At 37.6% G+C, this 20,991-nt stretch overlaps 5 protein-coding genes and 1 long non-coding RNA gene across 9 annotated transcripts in view; 2 read left to right on the forward strand and 4 right to left on the reverse strand.

Annotated features, from left to right (window-relative positions):
• Positions 1-20,991, forward strand: part of LOC128254544 (mucin-19) — an 84,770-nt gene that overhangs the window by 45,828 nt on the left and 17,951 nt on the right.
• LOC128254597 (protein GSKIP homolog) lies at positions 10,515-11,091 on the forward strand. The gene is given in 1 exon segment (XM_052983752.1): positions 10,515-11,091. A coding segment is annotated over 1 exon segment (354 nt). The 5' UTR covers positions 10,515-10,608; the 3' UTR covers positions 10,963-11,091.
• On the reverse strand, positions 15,739-16,658 carry LOC128254587 (uncharacterized). Of its 3 annotated transcripts, none has more exons than XM_052983741.1 (3): positions 16,569-16,658; positions 16,264-16,416; positions 15,739-16,203 (listed from the first exon to the last, which is right to left on the reverse strand). In XM_052983741.1, the coding sequence occupies exons 1-3, from the start codon at positions 16,641-16,643 to the stop codon at positions 15,859-15,861; spliced, it is 573 nt and encodes a 190-aa protein (XP_052839701.1). In that variant the 5' UTR covers positions 16,644-16,658; the 3' UTR covers positions 15,739-15,858. The 3 variants fall into 3 exon arrangements, with proteins under 3 accessions (XP_052839701.1, XP_052839703.1, XP_052839702.1); XM_052983743.1 differs by having other exon boundaries at positions 16,586-16,645; XM_052983742.1 differs by having other exon boundaries at positions 16,264-16,456; positions 16,569-16,638.
• Positions 17,124-18,014, reverse strand: LOC128254593 (uncharacterized). Its single transcript, XM_052983749.1, has 3 exons — positions 17,782-18,014; positions 17,568-17,720; positions 17,124-17,499 (listed from the first exon to the last, which is right to left on the reverse strand). The coding sequence occupies exons 2-3, from the start codon at positions 17,661-17,663 to the stop codon at positions 17,161-17,163; spliced, it is 435 nt and encodes a 144-aa protein (XP_052839709.1). The 5' UTR covers positions 17,664-17,720; positions 17,782-18,014; the 3' UTR covers positions 17,124-17,160.
• On the reverse strand, positions 18,393-19,008 carry LOC128254608 (uncharacterized). 2 transcript variants are annotated; one of them, XR_008267564.1, is made up of 3 exons: positions 18,932-19,008; positions 18,726-18,878; positions 18,393-18,671 (listed from the first exon to the last, which is right to left on the reverse strand). It is a non-coding gene; the product is annotated as an uncharacterized LOC128254608 (long non-coding RNA). The 2 variants fall into 2 exon arrangements; XR_008267563.1 differs by having other exon boundaries at positions 18,726-18,881; positions 18,932-18,994.
• LOC128254589 (uncharacterized) lies at positions 19,556-20,537 on the reverse strand. The gene is made up of 3 exons (XM_052983746.1): positions 20,396-20,537; positions 20,181-20,333; positions 19,556-20,124 (listed from the first exon to the last, which is right to left on the reverse strand). The coding sequence occupies exons 1-3, from the start codon at positions 20,462-20,464 to the stop codon at positions 19,780-19,782; spliced, it is 567 nt and encodes a 188-aa protein (XP_052839706.1). The 5' UTR covers positions 20,465-20,537; the 3' UTR covers positions 19,556-19,779.

Below are 20,991 nucleotides of genomic sequence, written 5' to 3' on the forward strand. Positions count from 1 at the left end.
TACTGGCTTTAAAATTCCCATTGAATGCGACTTTCACTCTGACTAAACAAATCGGGAAAAGAAGGGACAACGAGTGAGTCATTGAGATAAATAGCCAGAGCATTTGGCAAATTGAAATCAAATCGATAGCAGCGGCAAATCAAATTGAAGTCCGTTGCGGCAATATACAAAAACACGAATCAAACTTTGACTTGGCAATGGGAGAAAGAGCGAACAAATCCGAAAGTGCGCCAAATGCAACTAAGCGATACATAATACCCAAAAGAAAAAGCAATCCCCACCAAACGCCGCCGATGCCTGCCAGATAAAAGATGATTGAATGCAACTGGCTGGCGCTGACTCCCCGATTTCCCTCCAAAAGACAGGCCCCCCGACTTCTTGTCTGATTAACATAAATCGTGCTGGCTGCCGCTGCCGCTGCCGCCGCTGCCCGACTATATCTTATTTCGATTTTTTCCTCGCCTTTGGTTTGGTTGGTTTTACTTTGTTTTGTTTCTCTCAAATGAACTACGGGCTTATGCAAAGCTCAGATGGCGGCAAGGCAGCAGCAGCACCAGCAGCAGCAGCAGAAATTGAATGGAAGCGAGCTGAAAAATAAAAAATAAATAAAAACGAAAGGCACCACTGAAATAAAATTCAAATGTGGAAGGAGCAGGAGTTCGAGCAGGAGCTGGTGGATGTGGATGTGGATGACGATGTGGAAAGGTGGGCAACAGCAACAGCCTGCCTGCTGACTTTTATTGCAATCGCAGGTCTCGAATTTAGCGTAGGCTCCAACTTCGAAAACGAAGACCAAAACTTAACCCATTTTCAGCACAGCTGGGTGAAAAGTGTGTGATTTAAAAAATGGGAGTCAAAGTTGCAGTTTTGATTTTTAAATCTTGTATAATTCGGACCTGTTCATTTTTTTTAATATTTTGTGTGATTTTAAGTTTATTTGATTTACTATGATATCGGAATATTTATCTTTGTTCATACCATCTTTTGACAAGCAACGTTAAATTTTCAAAGAATGGAAAACATTAAGTTATTTTCAATATATATCATGACTGTATGTCGTTGTAATAACTTTCCAATAAAGTTATCAGCATTATGTAAACATGACATGTTTCCGCCCCAAAAACTATGAGTAAAACCAATTTAGCTGGCAACAATTTGGACTTCCTTTGTCCCAAAAATCGAATATTTTTAAAGGCAATCAAAAGTCGATACCAGAGACGGGTTAAACTTTGTGCTGGTGGTGCTTCTGATGAGCATGAGAATGATGTTGCTGTTGGGTTCCTCTTCCTTTTGGCTTTTTGGGTTTTTATCTTTTTGTTCGTTTTCTGTTTTTTGTTTTATTTTTTTTTTTTGTTTCCTTCGCTTCGGTTTGAACTTCATTGTTGGCTCGCTTAAAATTCCAAACAGCAAATTGCAACTGCCAACAATTTCGAGGCTATCAGTGGCATAGCATCAGGCAACCACGTCGCTGGTGGCTGCTGCTGTTGCTCCTGCTGCTGTTGCTGCTGGTGGATGCTGATGTTGCTCCTTCCACTGGCAGTAATTTTATGCAAGATGCTATCTCAACACACCTCAACACGCCTGCTGGAAGAGAGGCAGAGAAATGCATGTAAGCCATTTCACTGGGTTCTGCTTCTTGGCAATGTTGCTGGTTGTGTTGCTGTTGTTGCTGCTGTTGCAAGTATGACAAACAGCCTGCTGCCGTCTTTTGAATGGAATTCAATTCCCATGCAGCAGCAACCCTAGACGTCTCTCACATCTCGTGCCTTTTGTCTGCCTTTTATCTGCTGATGTTGCTGCCGTCGTTGCTGTTTGCTGCTCCTCGGCACAGCAGCAATACTTGTTTAGCTTGTTTGCCGCTGCTGTTGTTGCTGTTGTTGTTGCTGCTGCTGTGGCTGCTGCTGTCTCCCCTGCTGATGTTGCCGCTGCAGTTATTGCCATTGTATCTTGATGCCTTTCAAGTGCCAATTGTGCGACCGCCCCGAACCTTTATTTTTTTTTTTTTTTTTGAGAGAGACAAACTCATTGCTTATTTAATTTAAGGTGGGAATTTCAGCGTTTTCCCCTTCTTTACTTTTGTGTCACGAGCGAATTTATTCAAATTGAGTTGATAATAGTTGCGCTACTGCTGCTGTTGCCGCCGCTGCCATTCAAGTGTTAATTGTTGTCGGCACCCTCTGAGGAGATTTTCTGTGTATTTAATAAATATTTGCACAGCAACAATAACAACTGTCAAGTTTAATCAACAATGAGAACAGCATTTACTCCTTTATGGCCAACTCTAAGTCTGGTCCCTCGTAATTCACGATTTCCTGCTGTAATTGAAAAGATACCAAGACAAGTTGCTGCTGCTGCTTTTGCTGTTGCTGTTGCTGCTACGGCAGCAACATTTCAGCCAGTCGCCGGCAGTCGCGGCAGTGCATTAATTATTCATGAGTTGTCGCGCAGGCGACATTGCAGCAACAGCAAGAGCAACAGCAGCAACATCAGCATTAGCAGCAGCAGCAACAGCAGCAACAACTCGGAGACAGCGGCAACATAATTATTCATGCGCGCTTATCGCCAGTAAGGTAGGCAACACCATTTTAACCACATGCGGATTATAATTATCAACAGTTGCCATCAGAACTGACAGACGGACAGTTGCTACTTGGAGGCGCAGCAGCAACATGTTGCTGGCGGTGCACAATGCATGGGTAATGACCATGGTGATGATGATGATGATGATGATGATAATGATGATGATGAAGCCAAAAACGGGCACCAGCAAATATAATTACACAGCCAACAAGAAGACAGACAGCTGCTTTAATTGATGTTGATTGCTATCAACAACACTGCCTCCAAGTTCTTCGCATTTTGCCGGGGTCTCTCGAGTTCTCCGCTCAATTGGAATTCTTTTCATTGCCCTCCTTTGTCAGAGGTGGAAACCTTTCCAAAATAATGAACCGAACGAAAAAAAAAAAAACCAGAAACAATGGAAAACAAAATCCCCTATTGCATGTCAGCATGACATTAGGAGCAATCTTGGCCAAAACAACTGAATTAGCATCACTAAATTGTGCTTGGATAATGACTAAATCAAAACGGAACCATATACGCCCACGCTATAAAATGTTTAAATGTGATCAGGCAATATTAAAAATTTTAACTAAAAGTCCAAAAACTGCTTATTACCAATGATTGAAAATGGCTCGTGCCTAAACAATCTGAAAACGATATGAACTACTACGTGCGTCGGTATCAAAACACGTGTTCAACCAATAATTAAGTTAATCAAAAGAATAGCATTAAACTGGTATTATTAGAAATAAATATAAGCTGCTTAAATTTTACATTTTGCCCATTAGTTTGAGAGAGGTTGAATGCTGCGGCTTTTAAATAGGATTTATTATTATTCTAATAAAAAATGACATTAAACTCGCTCAAAGCCCAAATTAAAAAAAACTCTACAAAGCACAAATCCATGATATCCTAGCAATTAAAAATACAAAGCGAATTGCATTCAAAGAAAGGCATTAAATTGAAATTACTAGACAAGCTGCTTTACTTTTTTTTTTTTGCTTACATTGTGTTTTTTTTGGCACCCCCCAACAATCTAATGGCTCATAAATCGGATTTATAATTTAGCTGCTGCAGCTAATGTTCGCACATATATTTATTTTATGCTTTAATATACACATTTATTTTCCGGGCCATTTGGGTTTATTACCCAATGCGGTAGTTAAGATATTTTGCTGGTAATTGAAACTTGTGGGGGTTGTCAAGGCAACTTTTTATTCCTTGATTTTAATTTGCCGGTTCAGCAGAAGTCCTGTGATGAATCAATCAAAATTTAATTTGCCACCGGTCCGCAGTAAGCATTTAAATTTTAATTAACATTTTTGAATTGTGCAAAAAGAGCATCTCCCCTCTCTTTTACTTGGGGGTATTTATCCCGTAAAAATCTTTACGCAGGCCATCTCTCTTGCACTCTCTTTTGAAATGAAGTTTTTAGAGGGGGAGAGGGAGCGAAAAAGAGAGCGAGAGAGCAGCGGCAGCCATGTTTGTTGTGTGGCGCTCACTCATTAAAGCCTGGCTGTGCGAGCAGGATAGCAACAGGCTGCTACAACTTTTGGCGCATGTTGAGCTGCGCATGCAAAAAAAGCAAAAAGGAAGAGGAAAAGGAAGGGGGTTCAAAAAAAAGGAGCAGAAGGAAGTGGTGGAGAAGGAAGTGGTGAAGAAGGAGGCGGTAGAAAAGGGGGAGTTGGGGGGGTGTGGGAAGCTTTGCGACGCCTGCTGGCTTTTAGTTGCCTTTTAAATGTTTAAACGATTAAGTCGAATTTTAATTTGGCCGCAAAGCATAACACGACTTTACACACACACTTTTTGTTTGTTTGTGTGTGTGTCTGTATTTTTCGCCCCTAGTTGCGGGCCAAAAACTAACAGAAATGTAAAGCAGGCAATAAAGTGGCAACATGCTGACTTTGCCCATAAACTAACTAGCCGGAATCTGTTTTGGGGGCGAGGGCGTTTCTTTCTGCCCGCGCTTTGTTGTTGCCTGTCCATTTGGAGATGGTAGTGCAGACAATATACGATAGACATGCAAATCAGTGGGTCAGTTTGATTCAATAAAATGAAAAAAAGTTGCAAAAAGCTAGAAAATAATCTTTAGTTTTGGCCAAAATTGTTGGCAAATATTAATTTAGCAAAAAAAAAAACAATTTAAAGAAGCACATTTTAAACATTTCGATAAGATTATTATTTTTTTTTATTTTGTGCAAGCAGTAATTCAAATACCTAAAGAAAAATATTTTATGCATGCATATGTTAATGATAATTTTTATAACAAACTTTTTTTGTTTTTATCGTAGCAGACTTAGTCATTTTCCTAAACAAAATTCCTCCAAGTCCTCTAAATAAATAAAAATTTTCGTTAAACGTTTAAGAAAACAACAATAACACTAAGCTTCAGTGTTAATATAAACAAATACAGACTTTAGGTAAATATATATGTAGCTTTATTCTGCTCGCAAATAAACTGTTCGAATAAATATGTTTACTCATTGATCGAAACTTTAATGGAGTATGATGCATTAATATTTGTAACTTGAAAATAATGTTGTCGAAACTTTTATTACACAATAATTTTTAAAATTAAAGCGGTAATTTATCTTAATTTATAACGCTTTGTACAAATTAAAATTTCTCCCTCAAGACAAAATGTTCATTTGCCCCGTGGAATACCGAGCTGCCCAAGGGGATGAATGAAATATAAACGAGTCTCTGGCTTTTGGAGCACAAGTGGGGGGAAAAGTACTATAGCAGCCAAAAGATGACTCGTCGTTTTCCCTTTCTCTTTCGATCCATCTTCACCTCTGTCGTTTTTCTCGCTGCCGACACTCATTAATGTTTAAAGTGTTTTATGATATGCATAATTGCTTGTACAGATAATAAAGTTTTCTGCCCGACCAGTGACCACCCCCGCTTAGCCTTCGGCCCCTTGGGTCATTTGTCCATTCACTTAATTAAAATGCAAATGGAAATTCTTCAAATGGCTTGCAGTGCGGCGGAAAAGCCATGGGGGAAGTGAAGTGCTGGAGTAAGAGAAACGTGCATATCTTATGTCTCTGTTGATGACATGTTCCCTTTTCCCCGATGTTTTGAGGCTGTACACAAAGACAAAAACATATTAAAAATGTTCTTATACATTTTTTTGTTCTTGTTGTTATTTCAATTTAAATTTAGGAAAAACAACTTTTTAATAAGAGTTTTTTTTGCTGAAGTACAAATTTTTGAAATCTCTTAAATAAGATTAATTGTGTGCCTTTTAAAAGATCCTTTTTTCAGATTTATTTTTCGTCTATTGGCGGCTGTACAAATTGCTAAATATTTTCCCCGGTGTATTCCTGATATTTGCGGAAGTTTTCCCCCTGTGCATTGTCTTTGCTGCTGTAGTATCTTTTGGTGTTGCTGCTGCTACCGAGTTTACGACGCGTGAACGGCAACAGCAACTCATCCACACAAAAAGAGGCGACAAAATCCTCTGCTTTTTTCCCTTTTTAAACAAGAGGGGAAAACGATCTTCGATGCTTCTGCATCGTCAGCTTCTTGTTGGCTCCCTTTTTTTTTATCATTTTTGTTTTTATTGTTCAAGCCTTTCCAGTGAATTTTTTGATGATATCTTTGAATGTTAACATTCACAAAAGCGTAAAAATTGTTGCCCCTCTTATTTTCAGCCGTCTTTATTCCCTCGCTTTCCCCTGTTCTGGCATTAGTTTATATATCGGCTTTATGAGGCACTTTTTACTGCTCAACCTCTGCTCTGGACCCTTCGTTCCTCCGTTTGTGTGCGTTCGTTTGGGTATTAAGTGAAATTCTTTTGTGTCGACAAGCAAAAATAAAATTCACACACTGCCGAACGTGCCGCAAAAAAAAGAGGGAGAATAAAAGTATATACAGAGAAAAACAATCGTTGATAATGATTCGAAAATTTTCTTGCTTAAATATTAATGAAACTAAAAAGCTATAAAGGATATTATAAAGGAACAGGACAGGACCTCAAATTTGAAGACTATAATTAACAGAGGTTGACCAAAGCTTAAGACAGATATTCTACAAATTCTCTTGTAATTTTTTTCACGAGAATCCAAATTCAAATTGACTTTAAAACTGAACTTGAATTGAATTCTGTAAATTTAAATTCTTATATTAAGAAGTCTACAGTTTTTCTGCAGTGCAGAACGAGATGGAGTAAAACCAAGTCACACAATGGTTTTTAGAGGGAACGACGAAGGGTTGGCGGTTGTTAAACTGGCAACTGGGACTTGATGATGATGCCGCCGCTCTGTTCCTCACCTTTCCTCACCTCCTCACCTCGACTTACCTTGTTTTTCCCCCTCGATTTTTACCTGGCGGGCACAATCTCTCACAATAACAACAAAAAAATCGGGAGGGAGAAGACAAAAAAAAAGGTGCAAAAGCAACAACAAAGGAACCGAAAACGAGCGACTGACGGAGTGAGAACAGCAACAACAACAACTACAACAACAAACAGCAACAACGAAATACACCCAATGACAAGCTGCTCGCCAATTTGACATAATTTATACGTCAAATTACTGCAAATTGATGCTAAATGGCTTCAAATTGAATTGACTGGCGCAGAAGAGGCAACAACAACAACAATAACAACAACAACAACAACAACAACGAAATTGTATGTGAACAAAATAAAAAAAAAATACAAAAAAATAAGCAACACCAACAAAATGTAGCGCCCTGGCGGCGAAAATGGCAACAACACCAACAAAATGTAGCGCCCTGGCGGCGAAAATGGCAACAACACCAACAACTATAGAAACAACGAAGCCAACTCACCGTGTCGATAGTTGTTGTAGTTGTAGTTGTTGTTGTTGTTGTTGTTGTTGTTGTGCTCACTCAAACGAAAACATTTTGAATTTTTAACGTGGGGGCATCTTGTGTTGCTCTAGCTTTTTCTGTTGTTGCTGTTGCCGCTAATGTTGCTTCGGTTGCTTATGGTGTTACTGGTGTTGCAGTTGTTTATGTTGCAGTTGTTGTTGGTGTTGCTGCTCTATCTTCTATTGTTGTTGTTGATGCTTCTGATGTTGCTACTTCTGTAAATGTTTCTGTTGTTAACTTTACTGTTCTTAGTGTTGCATCAGTGTATGTTGTTTTTTGTGGTTTCATTTACATTTTCTGTTAAATTTGTTGTTACTCTTGATGTCGTTTCTGGTGTTGTTGTGGTTTGTGTTGCTCTTATTATTCAGATTATTTTATCCTTAGCTGTGTTGTTGCTTATGTGACTGCTGTAGTTCTATCATATATTGCTGTGGCTAGTTTGTTGTTGCTTTTAAAGTTAACCTATCCGTTGCTCTTGACTTTGCTCTATATATACATAGTTGGTGTTGCTGTTCAACCTGACTAAAAACCACTATCAAAGGCAAAGAGTTAGATAACTTGCCCTATTTTTGGTAAACCTTTATCCTATTATCAGAGAAAAGCGAAAATTACCTAGTAATCCGCAAATTGGAAACAATAAGAAAAGGGTACTTAAGCGGTTCAAAGAAATGTACTTGTTATAATGTAATATAAATCACAAAATAAAATATTTAATTAACATTTAAAGCCATCATGCTCCAACTATTCATTAACAACTAATACAATATATACTCAGAATATCAAATGCACACTTAATTAAACCCAAACCTAAACAATCTCATTAATTTTCCACTAATTCCGTAATTCCCACCTCTTTCTCGTTCCAGGTAAGCATCGTCTTTTGGCTTTAAGCGGATAACTGAACTAAATGTAGCAAAAAGCTGAAAACAGCTCAATTGTCGACACACCCACTCAACGCCTTTCACACCTCTTGAAAGCGAATCGCGCGAAAATAGTGTAGGTAAAAGGAGGGAGAATTCCATTTTAGCGCGAAAAAAGAAAGCCATGAAATGTGCAATCGCCATAAAAAAAGTGCAACTGTCAACGAAACACAAAAAACTTTGTTGTTTACAATTTGCCGTTGTTGCAACAGCAGCAGCAGCAGCAGCAGCAGTGCGCTTGCAAAATATTGAATTCAATTTAAAGCGCAAGGGGCGTTCATAAATCTCCGACAATTGTGCGCAAAGGAGCGGGAGAAAGGCCCACAGGGCAGGGGAATCGGTGAAAGAGTTAAAGTCGGATTATGGTCATGCCTTCCCTTTGCTTCCCTTCCCGCCCCATCCCATTCCATCCCATCCACTTATTGTCCGCCGTCGCCTTCTCATCCGCTCACTCATTTATTCCTTTTGATTGCAGTCGTGCGAGGGAGGTGCAAACGGAGGGGAGATCGTAAACTGTCAGCGCAATTAAAATAAATTGAAACTGAACTTTCGCACACACAGTGAGAAAATGCTTAAGAATCAATATTTTAAAATATTATCTCCCATCATCAGTACCTGTTTGTTAAAGTTAAAGAAAACACATTACAAAACTTTTACTTTCTTTGCTGAATTTTTAACCATATTGTTTTTAAACTCAACCTTTTTGAACTCGTTTTGTTTAAAGAAAATAGAGGTTATCATAACTAATATCATGATCACGAATTAAGACCTTAATAAACTTTTATGTCTGTTTAACAGATTCTGTATCTCAAAACAGGCGTCTTGGTTTCCTTATTCTAAACATTGGCAAGGGTTCTTATAAAAACTAAAGCTAGTAAAATGAAACTAATAATTTCCTCTGTGTGAATATGAAATTTAAGAAAACTTTTCCCGCCCAGCTGTCGCATAATTCATCAACTATTTAGGCGGCAACAGAAGGAAAATTGAAGAAAAATTTACGTGTGTGTCGCAAAAAAGTTTTTCATTTTTAGCATCTTGATGGTTGAAGACACAGGGGGAAATGGTGAAGTGGAGCGCAGGAACTTTGCCTGGTAGCCGGGCCAGAAAACGGTTTGCCTGCCATGGCCATGGGCAACTAAATGAACGTTCCACAGTCTTCGGTCTTCGGTCTTCAGTCTTTAGTCCGCCGTCCGTGGTCTGTAGTCCGTCCCTTTCTGTCCGTTCCGTCCGTCGTCCAACCCATCTCTTTCCCCAGCCCCATCGCCCGTCTCTTTCTGTTCGCTTACCTTCCTTCTCAGCTCGTATCTCAAATTGTTCAACTTCATCAGCAAAAAAGTAAGGGAAAAAATGCTGCTGCCGTGGATTGTAGATGTGAATGTGTACTGAAAAAAAATGATAATAGTTTTTATGTATTTAACCAATAAAATATAATTCAAATCTCTGATGATAATCAGAAGAGAAAAGTATGGAAAAGTATAAAGTCAACTAATAAAATAGTTTTTAATCTGTTAAGATATATTAAATCCCTTAAAAATTTAAAATGTTGAGATTGTTAAATGATAATCACATCTAAAAAAAAGAAGGAAACGTAAATACTTAAATATGGTTATATAAGAATTTGCTTTTATGCAACAACGCAACAACGTTTTTTCATCTGTGTACCAAATCACACCAAGTCAGGCAATCCCTTATCCCCTACATATCTCCTTTGCCCCCCTCCCTCACTCCTCACTCGATTGTCATGAGTCTGAGACCGAGACTCATTGCTTTTGTCCTTTTTGTTTTTCGAACGGCAGCAGGCAGCATGAGGCGACTAAGACCCCGAGGACCCAGAGCACTTGAGCTTGGTTTCTGAGTCGAGGAAGTCAAGGGAGATGCTCGTACGTTGAGGGATCGGGATTCGGGATTCGGGAAAGGGCTGGAGGGTTTCAGAGGAGCCGCACGAGAAGTTAAGCGGATGCATAATACGGCAAAAATGTCTTGAAAACGTGAAGGGAATGCTGTACATAGGGGACTCGATACTTTTAATACCCTTCAGCTTACACGGCTATACAAAATATATTTAAATAGGATTACTTAAGGTTAATTTGAAGTAATAAATTTCAGAAAGGGATGAGGGTTTTATTAAGACATCATCTGAACAGAAATCAATTGACAAAAGTTTAATTGAAACTAAAGAACCAACCATGAATAACTGCCACAAAATTTATTGAAAATAGTATTTTTTGTGGATCTGTCATTGTTCCTAGTTTGTTCGATCAAAATTCCAATTCAAGGAGCTGCCAGAATGGCCTTCGTCCAGTGCGACGAAAATGACTTCGACGCCCTTTGAGAGGCTCAAAGGATGGTGGACTCTTGCCAGGACTTTGCGGACCACTTGATCGTGGCCGAATTCCTGCCCCATTGTCGTTGGGTGGCTTACATCAATATTCGCACCCTCGAGCAGGTCATCTATTGTGTGCAACTAAGTCGCGTTGGCTATCGGATCGTGGCCTATGACTTTGATAACGTGGCCGATGAGGTGGCCAATTGTGACACCGTCTATGAGTCTGCCCACCAGCTGTTGGCCGGCATAAGTCCACTGTATGGTGAGAAATATGGCTACGGACGAGAGCCTCTGAGGAAGCGAAAGGTGCAGTAGTCACAACGGGGCGTGGCACGTGAAGAATTTGTCTGCTAATTGCTAATTGCCGCCCCAAAAAGTGATAATTAAGCGTTTTGCAGGTAAATGACTTGATTGCAATAATAAAGCCCGAGGCAGTGAGTTGGATTCGGGGTCTCCCATTTGATTAATTGCCGCCAAGTGAGTACAGACAGAGGGGTGAGGCAGGAGCAGGAGCAGGAGTAGGAGCAGAAGCAGGTTGCCAGTTGATTGACTCAACTTGGCACTCTCCGGACCTTTTGTAGCGAAAAAAGTTAACAAGTTTTTGTGCCGTTCCACTTGACTGCCGCCGACGAAGGAGGCGAATGAAGATGCAGACGGTTGAAGCTCCAAGCTCCATGCTCTGAGCACCGAACATTGAACATCGAACACCCAACCCAGCCCATCCCAGCCCCACTTGTATTCCTCTTTTGGCCGGGCACCAAGCCAACTAAGGTTTTTATCTAGTTGAGTCCATCTAGTCGCTTTTCCGTCCGTCCCTCGGGTGTCTGCCGTGGACAACTCACAGATACACACGCTCACAACTGTGGCTGCAAACTCACAGATGAACAAACGCAGATACAGTCGGCCATCGATAATAGCACAACATTTGTCTAGTAAATTAGACTAAAATCGTGTGCAAACAAAATTTTAAAGAAGTGGTATTGTTTTGGTTAGGAAAAATGTGTAAATGTTAAGTTGAAATAGTCTAGCATGAAATAGAACACTTACATTATTTAAAGACAATGTTCTTTTGTTTTTGTGAGAAAGTTTTTTTTCATACAAATTTTTAAACATGTTCTTATTAATGGATTTTTAACATAAACAGTGCATGGATATTTTGTTCAACTAGTATTCCTTTGTAGATAATAAATATTTTACGATATAAATGTTAAGAATGGTTTAAAAAAAAAATCATATTTGTAAAATGTACTGTGCAAGGTAGTTCTACTGTAGTTGAGCGAACGCATTTGCTTTGGCGTTCGTATCGGCCATGTCTATCTGAGTTGGCTCTCTCACTTGTCTATGCTCGTATATTTGTCCATTGAAGCATGCAATTGATTGCTGCAACGGCAACAGCAACAGCAGCAGCAGCATTATCCCCTTCCTCTGTTTCTGCTGCCGCCCCTTGAAACTCATTCCCTCATAGCCCCGCCCCCCTCTCAGCCTGCTGCGCTTTAATTGCCTTTTCATTGCAGCCCGTCGGCCTTTTGACTCAGTAAAACCCCCCTTTGGCCCCTTTCGCCTTCTCTGTGTGTGTGTGTGTGAGTATGTGAGTGTGTGAGTGTGTAATTTGTGGTTGTTGTTCTCTGTTAATGCATTACATGAATTTTAACAAGCTTTGCATTCTGACTGAATACCCCCCTTTTTGCCCCTTTCTTGTTTGTTTATTGTAGCCGCATCTCTCTGCGAATGCAGACATAATTTAACCTTTGCCTGCCTAAGTTTAATGCATTCCATTTTGCAAATTTTCAATCAATGAGCATCACAAATTGAAGTAGAATTTCAAATGGACAATATCAAAATCCTCTTGCAGTTTAATTAGTTAAAACACGGAATAGTTGGCAATAAACTCTAAGCCTATTTAAAATAACAGCATAGTTAGAACCAAATTAGAGCAAAGCACTTAACAACTAAATGACTTAATCAAGAGATTATTGAAAACAAGTTCCATTTGGCTTTTATTATTTAGGTAAACTCGTTCAAAAGCTATAGTAATAAAAACAATAATTAACAAAAAACTGTTAAAGTAATTAACCGGTTGTTTGGGAAAATTTGTGAGCAACTTCGTCAAATTTATACATTCCACAAGCTTGTTAAAAAAACATAAATAATCAGCAGCTATTTAAGTAATCAAAAATTTCCCTGGCAATCCAAATAATTAGCTTACAATGTTGATTCACTGGTATCCCTAGTATTATCTAGTCAAATCGCGCAATCAAATTGCAAAAACACAAATGAAAACAAGTCCGCAAATTGAGCTTAAGACACTTGCAAAAAATTTCCAACTATCAAATCTTGTTTAATATGAAACAAAACAAAATATGAAAATTTGTTCTTAATACTAAATCATATGATCAACTATTATTTTATAACGTTATTTTTTGCTTGCATATATATTAAATAACTGTAGTGTTTAATTACTATTTTCATTCTCCGTGCTCTATAGTTCTAAATTGTTGGCTTGTGTGTTGATTGACAATAAGTTACAATTTGAAAGTGACAATCGCTATAATTTTTCTCTGTGTGCCACTCCCTCTCGTGCGGTGTCTATGGAACTGCAACTTTTCCGTGTTAGTCCAACTAATTGGCTGCGTTTTTGGTTAATTAGCGCACCAGCAGCAAAAACTAACCATGACAACGCTGTCCGGTGAAAATGAAATCTCTTTGCTGTCGCACACGCGCTTTTATTGGCACTCAAATTGGCAGCTAAACTTTGGCAGCCAAAGCAGCGGCAACGGCAGAAACAACGACGGTATGAACAGCAAAGCACACCAGCAACTTCGCAACCATCGACCGACGACAACTATTTTGTCTGCATTAAAACGTTGTAATTATTTTATGCCAGATAACAATTTGATATTGTCAATGCGAACTGATGGCCAAACTGCGGGACTCGGGGCGATGGGAACTGTATGAGTTAGATGGATGGTGGCTAAATGCAAATCGGATGCCGTTGTTGTTTTCTGTTGCCGTATGCTAATCAGGGTGAGCCTCGTTTCGTTGCAGCAAATTAATTGGCTTTTAAAACGTTGTTAGATCGCCATCTCGTTTGTAATGCAAAATAAACATTTTAACACAAAGTTAGGCATTAAAGACCGTATTAAATGTTGATATATCGAATTGATTTTGTATAATTATATTGGCGTAATTAATGAAATTTAATTAACGCAATGCATATATGTTTTAATTTATTTTTAAATCGTTAAGGAATTTATTTGAAATGACTCAATTATAGCAATAGAAAAATTTGTCATTAACTAAAATAATGCAATGTTCCTTACGCTTTAAATTAAGTTCCCCAAAAATATGTGACTGTATTGCCGTGTTGCGAATTACTCTCGATATTCATGCGAATCTGGTTCACTCTAAACTGAATTTTCCCCCCAGCCAACAAGTGGAGCAGTCTGAAAATGGGGAAAACAGCAGCGACCACAAGTTAAGGGTACGGGGAAATTGGAGGGGAGGAGCCGCATGCTGCTGTCATCAGTTGACAGCCAGCAGCAGCGTCGCCTTCGTCGTTGTAGCTTTTAACAATTTGCAATAAATTAGCCAAGGCAACTGTGCAGAGTTTTCACTTGAAATGCAACTCGAATTGCATTTTCAAGGGGGCGAAACGAGGGGAAAGTACACCGAAAAAACGTTTTCTTTTTGACATGTTATTTTAAGACTTAAACCTTTTAATAACGCCATAAGTTTTATTCGACCATAATAACCAACTAAATATTTTATTTAACGATAATCCCAAAAAGGTTTTATTAATTGGTATTATTTTATGGTGATATATATTTTTCTCCCTGCAGTCGACACTTTGTGCAATTTTTCTTTGGCGTTCCCCACTCCTTACCCTGCCGCAAACACTTTTTTCTACCACAACAGTTTCCAAACATGTCTTGCCAATTTCACACTCGAACCGCCTGCCTGCCCGTCGTCAGCTGGCTTTAAGCGATTTGTACCTGGCCCGGTTCAGGTATTGGCCGCCGTGATTCCGGCGGACTTTATGACGATCTCGTCGCAGCTGGAATTCGGCTCACACCTTGGGAATGCCCAAAAGCAAAAACGGTTGGCAAATAGACAGGGAGTAATTCTACGAGTTAATTGCCCGGAATTTAGAACATTTTGGTCTTGATTCTTAAACAGTTGCAGGGTGTAGATTATGACTTCGTCTCTAGAGAAACTTGTATTAACACTTCTGAAAATCCAGGACAAAACATATCCCGAGTTATGCCTTGACATAAAGGTCCCATTTTCGTGGTAATGAGGCCAGCAGGTTCGGCAAAGTCACTTTTAAGTAATTAAAATCTTATATTTATAAAAAAAAAAAGTTCCTATTAAGTAATATTTTTCTCCTTTTTCTAAAGATCTCTTAGATTTACAAAAAAAGTTTTGTTGTTACTTTAAAAACCATCCAAGGTATAAGGATATATACTGGAATTACCGCTCCACAGCCACTGATGAGCAGCTTCCACCAAACGAACACGAGGAAAACATTTGATAATATTAGGCATGCAAAGATATGCCGCATTTTATGTTTTTATAGCCAAAACGACGGTTTAAGTTAATAGCAACTTGACACGATATTTTTATCTGACCGTAAAAACATGATAAGCCTACATTTTATTAAATATCTTAACAACGTTTAATTACTTAAATGCTTTAAATAGTTGAATTAATTAAAATTGGTTACAAATTATATAAAGGAAGTTTGCGTTTCTCAACAATCAGATATGAGTAATTATTCAAACCTATTAGGCTTTAATTTTTTAATTGCTTCTTAGCTCAATGTTTGACTTAAAAAATGTTCTACTGTTACATAAAAAAAAATATATAATAATAAAAACAGAAAAAAAACTAAAACCAAATAGTTTTCATTCTCTGACAATTTTTTTATGGGTGTAAATATTTAAAAAAAAATTGCATTTTGATTTCGATGTTTTAGCTTTATTAAATTGTCATATTTTAGATATATATTTTAGATATATAACTTTATATATAATTTTATATAATAACAATTATTTTGATTTCTTTTTCGAACTTTAAAAGCGATTTATACTTGGTGCCGCGCGTCTGTCGAAATTTATGACGATCTCCTCACAGCTCACACCCCGGTATTGCACAAAATTAAAAACAAATAGCAAGTAGACAGGGAGGATTTGCGATTTAATTGTCCGAAATTTAGAACATTTTGGTCTTGATACGGAGTACGACGGACACATTCAGTGCAACGGTTGGTAGGGCGGTGATAATGGCTTCGGCTCTATAGAATCCCTCTGACATAACTTCCGGCAATCCGTTGCCATTGCAAGAGCAGCGGGTGAAGTTGAAGTTCCCCTTCGGCCAGGGCGGTACAAATCCGGAGTCGAATCTTGGCAAATCTGTGCAATTTCCGAGGTTGGGGATCAGCATGTCCTTGTAGAAGGTGTCGATGTAATCGGTAAATTTCTGCGGTTGAATGGACCAAGGAGTCATCTTGTAGTCATCTTCTCTGCCAGAGTAGCTACTTAAAATACGCATTTCGACCTGAAATAAATTTGTTAATTATCATACATTTTAAATAGCTGATTTTAGACCACCACTCACCATTACGTTTTCGTCCATATCAATATTCCAGAAGAATGTGCCCGAAAAGCCGAACTCTCCCCTTGAAATGCGCTCAATTCGCAAATCCATGTCCATGGCACTGGGGTTTGTGGTCGAGCCTCCAATTGACATAGGAGTGGCTTCCCACGTTTTCTATACAAATATTCGCACTTTTTAAATCTAAAATTTTTTACTTTGCATTTAAGTTGAATAATAAATTAGTTGTACCCATAAAAAACAACGGTTTTGAATTAATTTAATATGGTTTAAATGGTTTAAATGGTTTAAAATGGTTTCAGTCTTACCTTTGCTACGCACTCACCGTATAGGTACACAAAAATGCACACAGAAACTAGTAGCTGCACGGTAAACGAGTACATTTTCGGTTCAATTGCTGGCCACTTCCATCTTGCTTTTATTTATATAGTCGAACCATCTGGTAAAATATTGCTAAAAAAAAAACGTAGGTCACGGAAACTTTGTGTATACATTAATTACATTTTTGTGAACAAATAATGCTATTGGATTAGGGTAAAACACGCAAAATTTATCTGAATTTTCCGATGGACTCAGAATCGAAAACTAATTTGAGATGTACACGTACATGGTTTTTAACGTTAAAACTTATCTGAATTTTTCAATGGACTCAGAATCGAAAACTAATTTAACAATTACACGGTTTTTGTTTGTTCTTGTTATAGTTATTTTTGTTATTTTATTTCCAGAATCATTTATCGACATTGTATATATCTAACTTAAAACTGAAAGATTAGATTAGAAAACCATAGTTCAATGTATTATTTTGTTTATAACCAACAAGTTGGAGACCATTTGTACATGTTTTATTTAAAAAAAAAAAATAAAAGAGAAAAAAGGGGTTCTTGAAAAATTACAACATTAAATCAACTTGTGCGTGACTTTTACGATCAGGGTGAAACCCCAGTCGACCTGCCCTGTGGTCTTATAAACTAATTTGAAATAACCCTCGGGTGCGATTTCCGGTAATCCTTCGCCGTTGGCTACACACTTATCGAGCTTATAAACATTTCTGGGCCATGGGGGTACAAAATCGCCTTCAAATTGGACCATATTTGAGCAATGGCCCACATTCTTGATAAAAGCGTCCTTGTAAAAGCCATTTAGATACTCGAAAAAGGGTTGTTGGGGAATAGACCAGGGCATCATTTTATAGTCTTCCTCATCTCCTGACGAGCAGTGAAAAACGTCAGCTTCCACCTGTCCGGTAAAAAAGTATTATTTATAAAGAGTTTAATGCAAATAAGAAATTAAATCCAAATACCTACCATAGTGTCCTTATCCGCATCATAGTTCCAGTCTAGCGTCATGGAAAACGCAAATTCACTGCGTCCCAGTCGATCAACCTTTGTCGTAATCTTCATAAGCTTTTCATCAGAGGTATAGGATGTCAGGGATAGGGGCTCGTATTCCCAGTTGCGCTGTAGAAAAAAAAAATTATAAATCCTGGGGGTATACGTTTATTAGGGTTTCCCAACATACTCCTGCAACGCAACCGTGGATCAGGAGCGCAGCGAAAAAAAAACCGCATTGAGCTTCGTGAAATCATTTAGCCAAAATTAAACTTAATTCGATCGACCCTCGGTTGATATTTATATAGCAAGCGGGGGCTAGTTGCACGGCATTATTACTTCTAATACTTGTTAAAGTTATCTAAGTCAGTTTTACATTTTTGGTGAACATGTTAAACAAGATTACATGCCAAAAACAAGTAAAAATCGTTTTAAAATATACCTAGTTTGAATTTTATCAAAAATAATATGTAATTTGGCTAATTGTTCTTAAGACAAAATCGCTGAGATTATAAAAGTAATAAAAAGATTAAAGTAAAAAAGGAAAAATGATCTGAAATAGAAATAACTTCATGGAAATTGATTGCCCATAACGATTTTAAGTAGCTACTTTGAAGTAATTTACATACCTTTAATATATTGAAACAAGTTTTTAAAGAACCAAAGCGTCCAATTGTGTTTCGCATTTAGACTATTTTTTTTTTAATTTACAAAAAACACAAAGTTTCTAATGAAGAAACGATATATTTATCTTATGATATATATTCTTTTTTAAAGATCTAAATGGCAGTACCGCTCCAAGAGGGCTGGCCTGGTTCTAGCGCACTTAACAATAATTTTATAAAATCCGGGAGGGATGATATCCGAAAGCCCATCGCCGTTGATGACGCATTTGTTGCTGAAATAAGTATTTTTTTTGAAAATGACGTTTGAAATTTGCCCTCGAACTGCAGAAGATTTGAACAGTGCTTAAAGCTTAACATCGACACTTTCTAAAGGGATTGCTTAGGAATTTGCCCATGGGAGCACTTTGTAGTCACTCTCAACACCCGTATTGCTTCGGAAAACACTAGCCTCCAACTAAAAAAGATTGTTGTTTCTATATAGAGCATCGTTTAAAATAATTAGACCCACCATGGTTTCGTTACTAGTTTTATATTTCCACTCAATGCTTCCGGAAAGCCCAAATTCCCCGCGTCCACTGTGTTCAACTCTGGTATCAATTTTTATAAGACTGGCATCCGAGGAGGTGCTGGTTTTCTATCTGGGTTCAAATTCCCAATTGCGCTGCTAATAATACAGATATTAGAATAGTAACCGATTATAAATTCTGAAATTACCGCTCCACAGGCACTGGCTAGCAGCACTACCAAAATTACACCATTTGATAAACGGGTAACCATTTGGTTAATACTCTATATAGTAAGATACTTTCATGTCGCTCTTTATGTTTATATAGCCAAATGATTGATTTGGTTATCTGAAATTTGACACGACATTTTTATCATACCGTTAAATCATGTTTTAACTACGTTTACCTTGTTAACAACATTTTATTCTGTCATGGTTTCAAAACAGCAAGGCCTTGTTAATAATTTTTTACAAGATAAAAAAGGTTTCGACTACAAATATTTATTCATTATTTTGATTATATAACTCTTGATACTTCCAGTTAAGATTCCTGTTTTTATTTTTATGTTTGCTCTCTGTGTTTTGTGCACTTGTAACTCTATTATAATGTGTTTTGTGCACAAAATACTTTGTTATAATTTTATTATGATAAAGATACTTAATTATCCGAATTTTTAGAATTTATTTTGATGTTTTACATAGATTTCAAATGCGGACAATTAAATTGTTGTTTGTTAGTTAGAGTTTGAGATTCAGACTTTATTAGACAAGCTATAAGCGCTTTTTAATCAGACAATTTTAAATGGGGTTATTTTAGAATATACATTGTTATATAAACTTAAATTTTTGGTAAACATGTTATTTATTTTGCTTTTTTTAAACAACTAAAATTGTATTTTACTGTGATAGCTTTGAAGACATCCAATTTTTACTTCTTTACGCCACTTTTTAAAATAATAGAAATGGAATTTAATTGAAGAAGGTTTAGGCACCTAAAACAAATATTCAATAAGATGTTTTAGGCAATAAAGTTACAGTTTGGATTTTTTGCAATGGTTCAAAACATTTTGTTTGTTAGTTTTATAATCCCTGTAAGGCTCCATGTTGGCTGGTCGGGTCCAGTGCAATTAAATATGATCTTGTAGAATCCAGGCGGTGCAATTTCCGGTAGCCCGTCGCCTTCGACCACGCATTTGTCAGCAGTATATGTCTGCTTTGGTATTGGCGGTTCGAACTTGCCCTCGAACTGCGGAAGGTTGGAGCAGGGGGCAAAGTTCTTAACTATCACATCCTTGTAGTAGTTGTCAAGGTATTCGTACAAGGGTTGATTGGGAATTGTCCAAGGGAGCAGCTTGTAATCCCTTTCATCTCCCGAAGTGCTTCGGTAGACAACAGCCGAAACCTGCAGAAGATGGTTTTGTTTTTATAGAATATACCTTATTAGGAATTAGAACCCACCATGGTTTCCTCAGTCGTATCATAGTTCCACAAGACATTGGCTGATATTCCTAGTTCTCCGCGCCCCATGCGAATGATCTTGGGTTCAAACTTTACTAGACTTTCATCAGAGCTAAATGCGGTGACTGATATGGGTTCGTAGTCCCATTTACGCTGCGTAATAATATTATTATTATTATTATTCGGATAACGGGGGATATAAAATCTGGAACTACCGCTGCTCCACAGCCTTGAATCAGCAGGACTCCCAACCAAATTGCGACCAACGAACAAGGGAAAAACATTTGGCTAATTTTTAACTGGGTACTGGCAGGTTTTGGATTGTATTTATATAGTGAATGAAATTGCTATGTTGCACGACATTATTAACAAACTTTTTAAGTGAAAATAACATTTAAATTGTTTAAATATCTCAAGGTCGATCGTGTTAGTAACTTGCGAACATTGCGAAATAAAAATCAAGAAACGGAAGCAAACTTCGGCAAGCCGAAGTTCAAATACCCTTGCACCTATTGCAAAAATGAAATTTAAATTTTAAAACATTGAAGCTTTGACGATTTTCAGATCAATTATTCGATCGTTCCTATGCCAGCTAAATGATATCATTTTCCAATTTGAATAAAATTAAAAGCGTAATTCTGAACTATTAAATTTTTAATATGCCAAAAAGAATATTTTGAAAAAATTTAAAAACAGAAGTTTAATTTGGATAATTTCTATGGTAGCTATATGACATTTAAACCGTAATTCTGAAATATTTAACCATTATTTTGAAGAAAAAAATTTAAAAATAGCAAAGTTATCAGTTTAT

The sequence above is a fragment of the Drosophila gunungcola genome (assembly GCF_025200985.1).
Source record: "Drosophila gunungcola strain Sukarami chromosome 2R unlocalized genomic scaffold, Dgunungcola_SK_2 000006F, whole genome shotgun sequence".
In the NCBI taxonomy this organism is placed as follows: Eukaryota; Metazoa; Arthropoda; class Insecta; order Diptera; family Drosophilidae; genus Drosophila; species Drosophila gunungcola.